This window comes from Crinia signifera, chromosome 11, assembly GCF_055691185.1.
Source record: "Crinia signifera chromosome 11, ASM5569118v1, whole genome shotgun sequence".
Classification (NCBI taxonomy): Eukaryota; Metazoa; Chordata; class Amphibia; order Anura; family Myobatrachidae; genus Crinia; species Crinia signifera.
This window is the reverse complement of record NC_139227.1, coordinates 120,488,261-120,504,121: the sequence shown is the minus strand read 5'-3', so window position 1 is coordinate 120,504,121 and position 15,861 is coordinate 120,488,261. Positions and strand designations below refer to the sequence as shown.

The following is a 15,861-nucleotide window of genomic DNA, read 5'->3' as shown; positions in this document are numbered from 1 at the left end:
AATCATGCACATTTTTCGAATAGGACACTCCCACTTTATGTTGCCCCTCCTACTTCCCCACTAGCCTGCCCCTTTCCACATCTGTGATTGTGAAACCTTTGGAATATGTGTCAATCTGTTGCATTTTATTCACCATACGTCACATCTGCAACTGTCCCCCTCTGCGTCTAACTGTGTTCCAACCTGTCCCCCTCTGCGTCTAACTGTGGTCTAACCTGTCTCCTCTCTGTGATGCAGGATAGCTGTGCCCGGGTGCTGCTCTTCAGGGGAGCGAACAAGGAAATAAAGAACTACAACAGCCAGTCTCCCTTCCAGGTATGACCGCCTCTCACTATCCATCACCAATTATCCAGTAGCGCAGCGTGGTGTAAGGGAAATGTGTGATGGATTTATAGCCAAGCTTCGCGCCGTGTAATATAAATAAATGAAACTGTCAGCCAAGAGGGTAAGTGCTGGCTGACCTGTGCCAGCTGCTGTGCTGTTCTCAGATGTAGATCGGCTGTCTCGCTGCTAACAAGGCTCTTCTACTGTCTGTGAAGAGAGGGAAAACAAAGGAACCTCTACTTCATTCATCTCCAGGTGTCGTGTGTGAGTGGAAGCAGGTATTTTATGAATTGAGCTGATGATAATAGTACAAATACAATAATACAGCCTGTCACATCACTAGGAAACATTACAGAGATAGCTGTTTATACCACACTATTATAATGCCAGCCTCCTCCGTTCCACACTTATTTACATTGCCTTCACTTCTCCTCTGGATAATGAATAGGAATTACAGAGTGCTGCCTCAGTGCTAGTGCTGATTGGCTGCTTTCTCCTCATGAATATTGGTTGAGGCCACAAAAAAAGTGGACACCACTAAGAGCAACCAACTGTCACAGTTACAAATCAAAATCAATGGGTTTAACTAATTAACAGTCACTGTGCTGGATTCACTAACATCCTCCGCCACACATCGCCCGAACTCGCATTGTTAATAATCGCATATGCACTAACATATGCGATTGTTAACGCAAAGGACAGCTCTTAACGCTGTTGGCGGCTCCGCTTCCTCCTCCCTTCATTCGGAAGCGGTGCAGGGAGGAGGAGGTCACTGGTCCGGGCAGCACAGCAGGAGACTGCCCGGACACAGGAGGGGGGGTGGTGGTTGGTCGAGAAGGGAAGCCCATAGGCAGTAGCGTAGCTACGTTTTCAGTGCCCCCCCCGCCGTTAGAGGGGGGGCGCCGCCGCCCCGCCAAGCACCCATACCCCCCGACCCGCCGCCCATGCAAACCCCCCCTCAATCCCCCATAGCCTTACCTATCGCGCTGGTCCCGGCGGCTCCGTTCTTCTGCTGAGGACCACCAGAATATGGCCGCCCCCATACAGCAGACAGTTTCAGAGAACTGTGTGCTATATGGGGGCGGCCATTTTGTGGTGGTCCTCAGCAGAAGAACGGAGCCGCCGGTACCAGTGAGATAGGTAAGTCTGCTGGGGATTTAACTATAGCACCGCAGCCCCCAGCGCCCCCACATGCACAGCGCCCCTCCCCGCGGTGGCGGGGGCTGTGTTGCTATAGTTACGCTGCTGCCCATAGGCTTAGGAGGAGAGTGGCAGCTGCAGAAGCCGGAACACTTGGTAGGTATGGTAAATTAGCATAATAAATATGACTTTAGTAACTAGGACCTGGTCAAAGCATCTGTCAAACATTTTACTCCACAAGAACTGTAAAATAACATGACTAGTATATTATTGGTGTGAGCAGGGCCAGATTACGGGGGGGGGGGTTAGGGGGTCAGTACCCCGTGGTTGGCATGTTACCCTCGGCGGTGCTGTCCCCTGCAATCCCCCCAGTGATTAACAGCCACCCAGGCGTTAAATTGCCCTGGCCGCTTTCCCCAGCTTAGGGCTAGCGTTGTCCTATCCCCCACTGCAGGGACAATGCTAGCCCTGCTTCTGGCTCGTGATAAAAGCGAGATCTTGCGCATACCCATTAGAGTCTGCCAAGGGGAACGGGGGGGCGCTAGTGCGCATGCGCAGGGCTGCCGATAAGGAGAGCCATTAACGCTGGGCATAACTGCTCTCCTTATCAGCTGGGGGTGGGGTAATACATTCGGCATACGTTAAAAACGTTAGTGGCATTAGAAAAATGAATAGCATGATGTCGTCGTTTATATGGAATGGGGCAAGAGCAAAAATCAGGTTAAGCACCCTGATGAGAGATAAGGCTGAGGCGGGTCTGGGGTTCCCGGATCTCAGAGGGTATTATATCTCTACCCAACTGGCACAAATTAAGAGCTGGATTGTGGAAGATCAGAATAGTAAAATAACTGCAGCCCTGGTAGCGTCGTCTGCCCCGGGAATCAGCCCCCTCCATAAAATCCTACAAGGTCAGCCAGTGAATTCAGATCCCCCTTTAGTGACTCAGGCGGTAAAAATCTGGAAGGAGGCTAATAGGTGTATACAATTTAAATATATAGACCAAGACCACCCAATTGAAGATACGGGGATGTTAAGCGAGTGAAGTGAATTACAGATAAGAGAGGTCTGGAAGCCGTATTCAATTCTAAATCTTAGTCAAGTATAGAGTGCGGATGGGATGAAGTCCTTCTCACTATTAAAGGATGAATATAAGCTACCGCAGACACATTTTTCCACTTCTTGCAGTTGAGGCATGCCCTCGCCTCGAGGTCCAGTTCCCCAATACCCCCCCAATTTTTGAAGAATCACCAATAAAAGAAATACTAAAGTCAAGCAAAAAAACAAAACTGGTATCTAGAATATATAAATGTATTAATCGGCATAAATGGGGGGACGGCCTGAGCGAACTGAAAGAGAAGTGGGAAGGTGATGTGGGACCCATAGGGGAGGAGGAGTGGAACAACGCGGTCAGTAATATCAAAAGCAACTAATGCCCTCAGGGTCCAACAAGTCCAATAATACACATTCCATAGAGTGTATTTATCAATGCCTAGGATGATGACATTTGCGGGGCGGACCTCGAGCGCATGCCCAAAGTGCAAATGGGACACGGGCACCTTTTATCATCTGCTGTGGGAGTGTCGGAGGTTGACAATTTTTTGGGTAAAGTTGTGCAAGTTCTGGTAGATACTGGTATAGCTAAAGAAACAATGACTGCAAAAAGCTGCCTATTGGGCCTGATAGAGGGAACCAGACTACAAGTGGGGGATAAGTCATATATTATCAATGTGTGTGTCTTAGCAAAGGTGATTATTGCTAGAACTTGGAGGTCCGATAAAGGTCCCGATATACAGGCATGGAAGGCTCTTATAAACTACACGGCTAGACAGGAGAAACATGTACATATCAGTAGAAAGACGCTGAGCACTTATACAAAAGTATGGAATAGGTGGACTAGGTCTGTGTATTGGAAGCACGATGACTCCTGAGGGAGGGGAAAAAATTTTTGGTACTGGTTTTCTAGCACGGCCACACCGATTTACATCGGGGTGGTCGTGTCGGAAAAATCGCGTCGATCGCACCAATGTTAATGGTCCCGACCGACGCGATGCCCCCGATTTTGTACCTTTGCCGGCAAAATGGACCTGATTTCAAAGGAAATCGGGTCCATCGTGTGGATCGTGTACCTTAACTTAAAGGTACACGATCCACACGATTGTGGCCGTGCTAGGAAACAAGTACCAAATTTTTTTTTAGCAGTATAAAATAGAGGGAGATTTGAGTAACACAAGCAAATCACGATTGGAGTTAAATTAAATGTAGAGATGAAAACTCTCCACTCTGAGTAACTGTAGGATAATATGTAGCTAATAGGTGCACCTAAACCAAGAAAATACACCCATAGAATATAGCACCAGGTTTAAAAACAGATCTAGAAAAGTATTATAGAAAGTAATGCACGAAATATGGCAATGATCTGCTGAATTGAAAAGACACACAGAGCACCAGACACAGAATAGATTGAAGTAGATAGATAAGGTAAACAACACAATAATAATTTGAACCACAGTATGATACGGTAGTCATTGTGCTTCCAAGAGAGGTTTGCCCCCCCTTGCATCATCGAAATTCTAAAATATAAACAGGTCAGGATGCCCGCCCTAACCCCCCCCCCCCCCTGTGCTTATCCATGCTATCTTAATTAATATACAGGACAGTCCCGCCACGGCCATAGCTAAGTAAGAACATGATAGAAACTATGTGTAAATTGTATACTGCGGTTTGTATGTATATCTGAGCGTGATACGGCTCTAATCCTGAATAAGATATTGTAAAATATCGCCCAGAATTGTTATATGTTGTATGTTCTTTTTCCTGTCTTTTGTTATATATGCATATGAAGAAAATAAATAAAAGATTAAGGGCAGATTTATTAAGCTTGGAGAAGAAATAAACTGGAGATAAAGCGGAGAAAAGGTAAAAGGAGATAAAGCACCAGCCAATCAGCTGTGTTTAAAAAAGACAGTTGGGAGCTGATTGGCTGGTGCTTTATCACCTTTTACCTTTTCTCCGCTTTATCTCCAGTTTATCTCTTCTCCAAGCTTAATAAATCTGCCCCTGAAAGTTTTTTTTTTAAAAAAGCGTTAGTGGCAGATACAGATACATCCTCCCCACTGTTTGGCATTTGGGTGCATCAGGAGTCTCTGCGTCTTTAATGCTTATTTAGTGCTGACTCTTATCCCGTCATCCTGTCGGTATTGTCGCTGTCAATGCGTTACCCTTGTGAGCGTCGCTGCTTGTTTGTTCCCTGGCAGAAGGTTGATTTATCTGCTAATTAGTGTAATCATTGGTAAGTTATTATACCTCCGCGACGCTCAGCTTTGTCACATTCATTTAGGAAGATAAAATATGACACGTACGTTATGTACTTTTCTGCACAGTGATTGGATGCTATTGATTTGTATGTGTTATTGAAAAGGGAGCGGTATATGACGGTGATTTACAGCACGGCAGCCATGTTCGGCCGCGTCTGCGCCCTGTGGGTGATGGGATGGTTTCGTCTGTCAAGTCAGGCGTGAATGTGGGGTGGAAAATTTAGCTATTTGCAATGGGCGAAGATTTGCTGATTAGACCGTTGCTTGCTGAATGCCGGTTAGGTGCATGGGTTAAAAGGATTGGTGCGGTTTGCGGACATGTGACCCGGGAATTTCCCAGAGTCCTCTTTACACTGCCCATGGAAAGAGATATGGCCATAGGATCTTGGTGGCATGTATGCTATGATGATGTGATCGAAATAGCCACGCCCCCACACGGCTCAGATGTTGAGCCCCGCCTCTGGTCCTGCCCCTTTCACGGAATGGACCCGCCCACTGCTTCCTCTAGCTGGCTGTCCTCTCCTGTGTATGTGTTTTAAATTTTTTTATAGTCTATCAGAAACCTGCAAGGGATACAGTCATTGGGATGACATGTTTTGGGTCGATCTCTGAAGGTCGACACAAACATTAGGTCAACAATGGCTAGGTCAACAATGAAAAGGCCGACATGGGTATTTCATGCCTTACCATCCACTGGGGCGTAGAGGGACAATATAATAGCATGCCCGAAGCATGGAGAGCACAGCGATACACCTTGACGGTGTCCATCTCAACTATGTCCACATTCGGGACAAAAAAAGCAATTTTTTGACAGTCGACCAAGCCATTGTCAACCTAATGTCGATCTCTTGACTGTCGACCAAGCCATTATCAACCTAATGCCGATCTCTTGACTGTCGGTCAAGCCATTGTCAACCTAATGTCGATCTCTTGACTGTCGACCAAGCCATTATCAACCTAATGTCGATCTCTTGACTGACGACCAAGCCATTGTCAACCTAATGTCGATCTCTTGACTGTCGACCAAGCCATTATCAACCTAATGTCGATCTCTTGACTGTCGACCAAGCCATTATCAACCTAATGTCGATCTCTTGACTGTCGACCAAGCCATTGTCAACCTAATGCCGATCTCTTGACTGACGACCAAACCATTGTCAACCTAATGTCGATCTCTTGACTGACGACCAAGCCATTGTCAACCTAATGTCGATCTCTTGACTGTCGACCAAGCCATTATCAACCTAATGCCGATCTCTTGACTGTCGACCAAGCCATTGTCAACCTAATGTCGACCTCTTGACTGTCGACCAAGCCATTATCAACCTAATGCCGATCTCTTGACTGTCGACCAAGCCATTATCAACCTAATGCCGATCTCTTGACTGTCGGCCAAGCCATTGTCAACCGAATGTCGATCTCTTGACTGTCGGCCAAGCCATTGTCAACCTAATGTCGATCTCTTGATTGTCGGCCAAGCCATTGTCAACCGAATGTCGATCTCTTGACTGCCGACCGAGCCATTGTCAACCTAATGCTTGTGTTGACCTTCCATCCATGTTGACCTATTTCTTGTGTCGACCTAAACCATGTCGACCCACAGTGGTCGACCCGATGACCAATACCCATCTGAAAAATAGCTCTGGATAAGTGTCCACCAAAAATAGTCACTTCAATATTTTCCATCAAACATATGGGACCTTTCAGTGTTATCCAGTTAGTAAGTCTCTTGGACAGAACGTTCTAAATGAAAATCATACAAGGGAGTTGTGTTATGGATCTCCTATATTAATATTTAAATGTAAAAAAAAACTTGGAGAGAGATACAGTACCAATCCGCTCCCAACTGTCATTAAAAAAAACCCAGCCTGTAACATGGCTGGTTGATACTTAAACTTTGAAGTGCTTGTTCTCCGCGAACATTCGGAACTGTCCGCAGACCGATTACACAGATGTTTTGGCTCCGTAAAAATGTCTAGAAATCCGATCTTCTTTTGATGGAATCTCTTTACGTCTCCTGCGATTTTGAGCCGACGGGAAAACATTCTGTTCTATACATGAAGTGATCTTAAGGACCCTCTGTAGATTTAATTCACTCCCGATAATAAACCTCTCAATTCGTCAATTTGCATCAGAGTGAGAGGAGCTCTTCATGCCGCGAGTATATGTAGTATAAGTGTACATTAAAGGTAGGTATTAGCAGACGGAACCCGCTGCGGAATAATAAATAGCTATTTCCAATGTGCGCCCATCAATACCACTTGTATTCCAGAAGATTCCGGTCTAATGATCCGAAACAGATTGGAGATGTTTTATTTGTTTGCAGAACCTATGACCTATCAATGGCTGCCGCTGCCGTTATCAGACATTTTATGGACTTTTTCAGTCTATAGAGAAAGTCAGATTATTTTCATCACCGTTTCCCCGGTGGATGGATACAGTGGAGCTTCCAGCAGTGTTTGGCAGTTACCACCTTTTAAAGACTGGACTTATCTCTTATATATTTAGCCAGATCTGTCACTCATCCCCTGTGTACAGATGGGGCAGGTCCCATCTTGGCAGGGGATGGCGATGGCGTCGCCAGCCGCCATCCCCCGCCAGCGCCATATCGATGGCCAAAAGGGGACGTGCGCGCACGAGAGGCGCGCACGTCCCCTTCCGACTGCGCTTCCATCCGCTCCGCCGGGTCCCAGCCGCCTTCCCGCACCCCCCCCCCCCCCCCTCCAACCCTGTCCGTCTCCCTGAGGCGGAGACGGACAGGGTTTCCGCCGCCCTGCCGACGGAGATTGAGACGCGCGTGCGAGGATGGCGAGGCTGCTGGCGGATCGCCAGCGGGGACGTTCTGTCGATCCACCAGCCAGGATGAAGCCAGGATCCGCCAGCCAGATGGGGCATCTGTATATAACTTTCCCACCCAGCGGGATACACAAACCCGCCCCCTTAGGGAAAAGACCAGTGTTCTATGTGTATAACGTTCCCGCCCAGCGTTATACACAAACCCGCCCCCCCTAAGGAAAAGACCAGTGTTCTACTCACCCCACCCCCTTGACATCACCTCCCCCCGCCCAGCCAGGGCTACAGTACACGCCCACCATCCACCCTTTCTCCACAGCCGCCATTACTCCCGCACCCCCCCCCCCCCTCTGCCAGCACACCCCCCCCCCCAGACACCCGTGACCCCCCTCCGCCCGCTATTCGCGGGACCCCCGCGACTCCTCCTCCCGTGATTCGTGGGCCCCCCAAGACCTCCCGCGATTTGCGGGGCCCCCCACAACTCCCCCCCTCCCACGATTCGCGGCACCCCCGCACCCCTCCCACGATTCGCGGGACCACCACGACCCCTCCCGCGATTCGCGGGCCCCCCGCGACCCTCCCGCGGTTCGCGGAACCCACCGCGACCCCCCCCCTCCCGCGATTCACAGCACCCCTATCACTACCCAGCTTCCTGCTCTCCTGAACCCTAACTTCCACCACTGGGTAATCGCTGACGTTGTGTTGCCCACATACCCCTATCATGTCTCATAGCCCAGCCTCCTGCTCTCATGCACCCTAACTCCCACCCAGTAGGAGGAGACACTGACTCAGGGGCACCGTCCTGTACTCCTGTACTGCCACGCTGGACCCGCACCCACTGGCAGAAGCTGCACAGTGCCCCCCACCCTCCTCTTTAGTCCCCCTTATGCCCACACATACCTATCACTACCCAGCCTCTTGTTTTCCTGTGGCGTGACCTCCGCCAGTGGGGAGCCGCTGACCCAAAAACACCCTACTATACTATTGCACACACACACACCTAAACAACCGCTTTTTAATTAAACAAAACAATACACACCCCCTTCCAAATCATATGCTCTCTATGTAACACATTTCACCTATAACTCAAGTTGCAATACAGGCATCTTTCATACAATTCTAACCATATTTCTCACAATACAAACGTTCACAAATTAAGGGGGCGCAGCCCCTTACGACGTTGTGAAGAGCGCCCATAGGGCGCGATGAATCACCTAGTCCTTCAATAAAATGGCTATCAGAATTCAATCATTGCTCTATAGTCGGAGGAGTTTTTTACACATGGCACTATATTTATTGTATGTTGCCTGGCGGAGGGATATGCGGTAACTTACTACTACTGTTGCTTAGTGTTTCAATGTTTTCAGTGTGCGTGTGTGTGTGTGTGTGTGTGTAGGGGGGGGGGGGGGGTAGATGCAACCTGTGAGAGGTAATGTGGAGATTTAGCCAAGAGCAGCCAATCAACTCCTGTCTTTTATTTAGAACAATCTGCTTAATAACCATTCAAAGCGGATTGGTTGCAACTTTATTTTTATTTTATTTTTTGGTTGCAACTTCTCCAGTATTTCAGTCCAGTATATACATAACTCCACACAGATGGTTAAATCAAATTGCCTGAGGTACTAATTAAGTTACCTGAGGCCAAGCATAGATATACTTAAAACATGGACCGTTGGGGTGCCTGGAGGACGCTTGTGGAACCTCTGGCATAGGATATGTAATAACCCTTTGAGTGCCAAGTGAATTTGATGTTAAAATTGCCAAGCAAATATATTTATTCATCACAATGAGCTGTAAAAAAAAATATATATAATCTTTTTCTGCACATTTTTTATTTGAATTTATATAACAAATGTGAGTGACGCCGGCATTTTTAGAGGATATTTTTTGCATCTCTCAGGATCGGAGATTCCTGCTGCGGTCCCCCTTTAATACATTTCAGTGCTACTTAATATTTGCGGTTAACCCCCGAAAACTGAAGTTTTCGGGGATTTAGGCGCAAATATTGCTTGATAAATGGGCCCTTTAATGAGGCTGATGTATTAATCCTGGTGAAGAGATAAAGTGGAAGGAGATAACGCACCAGCCAGGCAACTCAAACTGTCATTTTTCAAACATAGCTGATTGGCTGGTGCGTTATCGCCTTCCGCTTCTGATTATACACATGTTTTCTGATTGGCAGCCGCCAGCACTGGTATTGATCATAACTAATTTGAATTGGTCCACGACCACCCCGTGGAGCCATGGCACACCGTTTGGGAACCACTGGCATATGCGATTAGAATTAATGCAATGCCCACGCGATGTGTGGCGGGATGCATCGGCGAGTTCAGTGCATACTGCCCTCTATTTGATAAATGACAGTTTGGAGCTGGGTGGTACTTTATCACTCTCCGCCTTTTTTCTCTACAAGTCTTAGTAAATAGTCTCCAAATTACTTATTGCTCAGCTACTACCTTACCTTTTACCGACTGTGTTTGATAAAGGACAGAATCTGGTTGGTACATTATCTCTCTCCACGCTTTGATAAACTCTTAGAGTCGAGAGAAGCGGGTTCGGTTTTACTCAGATTTACTCGCTACTTATAACCAAATTATCGCAATTTCGGATTATTCAGATTGGCTGTCGGCTGTCACGTGTTCTGGATAGCCAATGAGATCACATTTGAGGTCCGAGCAAATTTGAGTAAAACCGAACCTGCTCATCTCTAATTTAGAGTATAATTTCGAGTCATTTAGAGTCTGCCGCTCAACTGCCCATCCACTGTACAAAGGGACTGATTCAGACCTGTCCGCTAAGCTGCGTATACTTACAGTCTAGCAAAAATGTAAGCGTCGCCCCACCGAACGCCCGCCCCCCCAAATCCCCTTGCTAGTATGCGAGGAAAAGTGTACGAGAACACAACCCCTTGCGTGCAGCCGCCCGAATAAAAAATCGTTCGTTGTTCGCTGACCATTTCTCGTTGGTGGATACAAGTTGGTCTATACTTACTTTTATCCTGGATGGAGACGGCAGAAAAGGGGGTGGGCGCTGATTGATGTCATGTGACTTCAGACCTGCCTGCGTTCCCTGGGGACACCCGTAAAACACTGGGCGGTCCCCCTGCCCGCCCCCGGACCTCCATGCCCAGAGTGAATGGCGCGTGTGAAACTCACTCCCGGGTTTCGCGCATGAGCAGACCCCTAATATCGAGAAAGGGGCGAATCGGACTGAATCAGCCCCTCATTTTATAGGTCCTTTTTTTCATTATTAAAAAAAAATGTTCCTTTGCACATTTTAATGTAGAGCCCCCCCCCCCTCCAAATAAATAAAAATAATGGCAATATATAGTAGTGTGTCCAGGTGCGAATCCTTAAAAGCTAATATTATCCCTGCAAATGAAGGGCCCTTGGCAACCACGAATCCTCCCTACTCCGTTTATACCCTGCATCTGCATTCTCCCACGGAGTGCTGAAGTATCAGAGCTGCCTGGACTTCGATTATTGCCGTCACCTGGGAATTTCATTACTGCAGCGCTCAGTTCTCCTGTTCTGCGCTTCCTGACCTGATACCCCCGGATTTACTGACGCACCACAGGAGACCTGGGACCGATCCTCTGCCTAAAAGCACCCCAGGAACCCACGTGCCGAGCAACTTCCCCTGCCCTGGCACCGCTGCTCTCCGCACTGACCACACCTGACATGTAAGAACTATTTTAAGATCATTGTCTTCTCACTGTCAAAGCGCAGATGGAATAATGATTCATATTTGGAGGAGCCACACATTAAGATCTAAGAAATGGTTGCTAAGAGACTTTTTTTTTTTTTTAATAAGTAAGCATTCCGTTATTGGCAAATCACTCAACAGGAGCGGCAGCAAACCTAGCATACATTTCGGAGGAGTATATCGAGGCAGAGATTAGTCTGGGAAGAGATGAACACTATCTGCCAGGACTGGGAGAAGAACTGAAGGTAATTACACTCCTCCGGGCACTGGTTTCTGCCATGCACCAATTCCGGAGGGCAGATTTTGCATGAGCAGGAAAGGTTTGATTGCAAACGGGCATGTGGTAAGAATGGGGTCATTCACTGCCCCTTTATCCCTTGTTATGTCATCAGGGAGGTGATATCGCTTAGCTGAATTGCAGAGCTAACGACCCAGTCAATAGGGGAGGGTGGTGGTAGTGGGTTTAGGTCCCCTCCAAGAATTGTGGGTTAATTTATTAGTTGTGTTTATTTTGTTTGATTTACATAAAAAAAAAATGTAAGCAGAGTTTGACCACGATGTGTTTCGCAAATGTAAAAGGTCATTAAAGTGAATGCTCATGTGGGTGATATTAATAAACAACGTTGGTGATTGCATTAGGGCATTCTGCGGTGATTATTTTAACAGTTTTGCAATGATTTGCCGTTCTCCCTGGCTGTGCTGCATATATGCTGCAGGTTACGCAATGTGTGGGCTGCAGATGAAACTGTGTGGGATTTCTTTTTTTTTTTTTTTTTTTACACATTTAGCTGCAAGTTGGGTGGTGGAATTCTGAGCCGAGCGGCTGGTTACTTGTAAAGTGGATTGTGCTTGTGTATATGCTAATTATGGCTTATTTTGTGTATTTTGTTTTGCGTCTGCGGAGATTATGTCAGTGGTATATGAAAAAAGAAAAATGATTAAACCCTAAAAACCTGCATGCAGTATATTAAGGCATATCTGTGTATAGATGGCGTTCTTATTTGCAGCAGGAAATCTGAATAAGATCAGGTGTTAGAGGAGAATCGATCTATTGACCGCGCATGTTGGGGCTGTGATTGGATGCACAGAAGCCGGATTGCGGTGGCCGCCTCAGAGGTGGTTTCGCATTGCGCAAGCTCCGGAGCTAAGCGACCGCAAGCGCGGGCAATGTGGCGTTATATGGATTTCAGACACATATGCGACTCAAGAGGTGCAACTGGGAGATAACTGGGTTCTGATGGGTAAGCTGGCAATCCGACCGCAAATGATGCACACATCTGCTTAATGTCAAAAGACACCTATGTATCTGTGCATATAAGTGTGTTCTCCGCAACCGCGTGCGTTTCCAGTTTCCTCCTATGCTCATGCCTTCCCAATTACGACTTGGGCTGGTGGGCAGACCCCCAGAAGGAGGGGCGAGGCCTAATGCCATGACTCCCGCTTCTGGCCTTGTGGGGGCGTGGTCAGTGCTCCTCTCCCTTCACTTAGAGATGGGACTAGAGGGCCCATTCTGGATCACACGCAGATATCTAAATTCAGTCCTTGCCCCGATGGTCGGGGTTTACGCATTCGCATTTTTGCAAAACGCGCAAACCCCGATTGCGAACAGCCGCAGCTAGTTACTCGCAGGCTGTATGCTGCGGAGAGGGAGGGACGGGGCGGTGGAGGCGCTGGGCCACGCGAATGCTCGGCATTTTATGGCCGTCCCCATGAAAATGCTTGGTGTTCCCGTGGGTACCCGGGCGGTCCGTTGCCTGCTGGGGGTGGCGGCTGATGTCACATGACATGAGCGGCCCGCCCTGTCATCATCCCAGCTCCTGTAAATATAATTCAGTTGAGACTGACTTTTATTTGCAAAGCCAGGAGAAATAATTTGGTCGGCCACCCGACCGTATCCCTTCTGATGGCCTGCTAATATATAAATACTGATCATGAACATCGGAAACCGATGTTTAGCAACCATCAATGTCCCTGATTAAATGAAAATGCAGGTTTCTGAGGGTTCCCAACCATCAGATGCTCCTTTATGATGACATCTGATGGTTGCCAGCTTTTATTCAAATGCAGAAACCCAGCGGCGGCATGTGCTGCACAGTGCTCTGGTCTCTTCTGCGGATGTGCACAGTATACTCTTCTAAGGTTGTACTTTACAATAGTTTGGATAGAATGGCAATTAGTCATTGCATTGCCCAAGATGTCAGAGGCCCGGCATACATTCAGTGATCTGCTGCAGATCTATGCAGTCTCAGTGGTGGTAACAGGACAGAGTATTTTATGTAGGGACAATCCCGCATTAATCAGGATGATAGGGAGGTATGAGGATCCTCGTTTTTTAGGATTCCCACAAGGAACACCACCATGGTAGATCAATCATTATCTATGAAAAGGATCACACACGGATTCAAATGAAGACTTTGATCTTTATTTTATAAAGCAGGTCGCAGCATACCAGATAAATTGCACAGGCAAGCGTAGTTACAGGCCGCAGCATACAGGTAATCACAGCACAGAACAGACTCTTGAAAACGCTCCAGTGGTCCCTACCGTAGCCCACACCCCGGCCTATCACCTGGGCAGCTAATCCACCACCAGGAGCATTTACCCTCTGCCCTGGAAACCCTTATATCAGGAGATCACAGGTGCTGCTGATTACCCAACCTTGAACCTGGTGTGGATCCTCCACATTACTCTCATGTGGAGATATGGTGGGTCATTCTGGTTGATTCGCAAGGCTGCAAATTCGCAGCTTTGCGAGTCCACCAAACCATGCCCCCCCCCCCCCCCCCCCCTCCCTGCAGCATGTGTTCCCACACACAGGCTACGAATGAATGTTTAGTATAAACATCCATTCGCATGCTGCGGGGAACACCCATATCTTTCGATGGTCGCCGACCAGTCACTTACATATGCGTGCATGCTGGGGTGGAAATGGGCGGGCAGCTGACAGCCGGTGATGTCAGCTGCTTGCCCCCCGCACCTGTGTCACGGCCTCATTAGTATGAGAACACCCAGCATTCCATGGGAACGCATATAAACGTTGGCCATATGGTAATGGAGCAGCCCGCCACCCTACACCCCTCTCCGTCCCCCGCCGGCTATGTTGGGTGCATGTACCTGGCATACACAATGTTCGCTCTGAGTGCACGCACCCTGCGTATGCACATCCGCAGAAATGCGAATGCGCACTGAAGAAACATCGGTCCCTGTGCGAACACAGACTAGCTGAGTACGGACCAGAATAAGGGCCTTCCACAGTACCCAATCCTAGGACTTCATTGAATAAAATTTTAGTTGTGAATCCAAGACCTCTGCCCCCTGTCCAATCGGGGTAAGAAATGTGGATACGCCGATATATTAGAGGTTTTTTCCACCAAGAGACAACTATTCTGTTCTATTTTGTACATGCCCCCATGTAAATGTTGCTATTGCGTTGGTTTGTCTTGTCATTTCCATGGGTACAGATATATACACACTCACAACATGATTGTTTCTGGTGCTGTCCAGTGACTTGCTCCTCGTCATAAACGGGGAACCAGGAATAATATCAGTTCTGCCAGATCATAGAACTATGCAGCTGGAAAGCACAGGATGAAGCTATAAATGACCAAAAAAATAATTGTAGAAGAATTTGTGTAGAAACCAGAGAATTAAAGAATTGTGAAAATGACGATTGCATACCCTCCAACATGACCCATTGCATTCCGTACACAATGCTCTATTCCTGCATGTCCCTGGTAATGTATAATTGTCATCACCTGTGTTGAAACACCCTACTCGTCAATTACCTAGTTCCACACAGGTGCTGGCAATCATTCATTACCAGGGAAGCCCAGGAGCAGAGCATTGTGTACCGAATGCAATGGGTCATGTTGGAGGGTATGCGATTGCTGTATGTAAATAAGTGTTTTCACTACTCGTCTGTAATTAATTGCTTGTGGAATAATTTGTAACATGCAGAATCCGTATTTGTAATCTGTTTTTGGGTACAGAATAAATCACTAGCGAGTATGTCTCTCTGCTTTACATACAGAACATTCAGTGGTTTCCCGTCCAGCTGATCATTAGGATGATAGGATAAATGTTGCCAGTGATTAATTCTGTACATTAAGGGTTTAAATCCCACGTTGGCAGGAAAATGTGGTCTACAGTTGTATTGTAAAGGGAATTTTAGTAGGCAACAAATGAGTCTTTAACCAATTGTGTGCCAACATCGGTAAGAGATGTTCAAAGTATCCGCTAAAAACGCCAGCGTCGCTCACGTTTGTTATATAAATTCAAATAAAAAAAATGTGGTGAAATGTAAAAGTGATTTGAGTATCGGGGTCCCCTGAGAGAGGGTGACCCAGGGGTCCCCCTTTAATCTACCCATGTATTCACTTTATGGTTTGATACATCCCCCGTTAACTAGATGAGCTGCTTTATGTATACACTGATTAGGCCCGCCTATGTCCCAGGATCGGCACAGGAGGCGTGGTCATATTATCAAAAGGGCATGTCTAAGGGGGCGTAACAATCCCTGGCTCTGCCCCCTTTAACCCTTTCTCTCTGTGCAGTTGCTTTTTCACTGTTGAATGCACCAGCTGCA

At 47.3% G+C, this 15,861-nt stretch overlaps 1 protein-coding gene across 1 annotated transcript in view; it reads left to right on the top strand.

Moving 5' to 3' along the window:
- Positions 1–15,861, top strand: part of SHANK2 (SH3 and multiple ankyrin repeat domains 2) — a 303,970-nt gene that overhangs the window by 34,904 nt on the left and 253,205 nt on the right. The window contains exon 8 of the mRNA XM_083163796.1: positions 238–315. Within this exon, the coding sequence (XP_083019922.1) occupies positions 238–315 (78 nt within the window). The remainder of the gene's footprint in view (positions 1–237; positions 316–15,861) is intronic.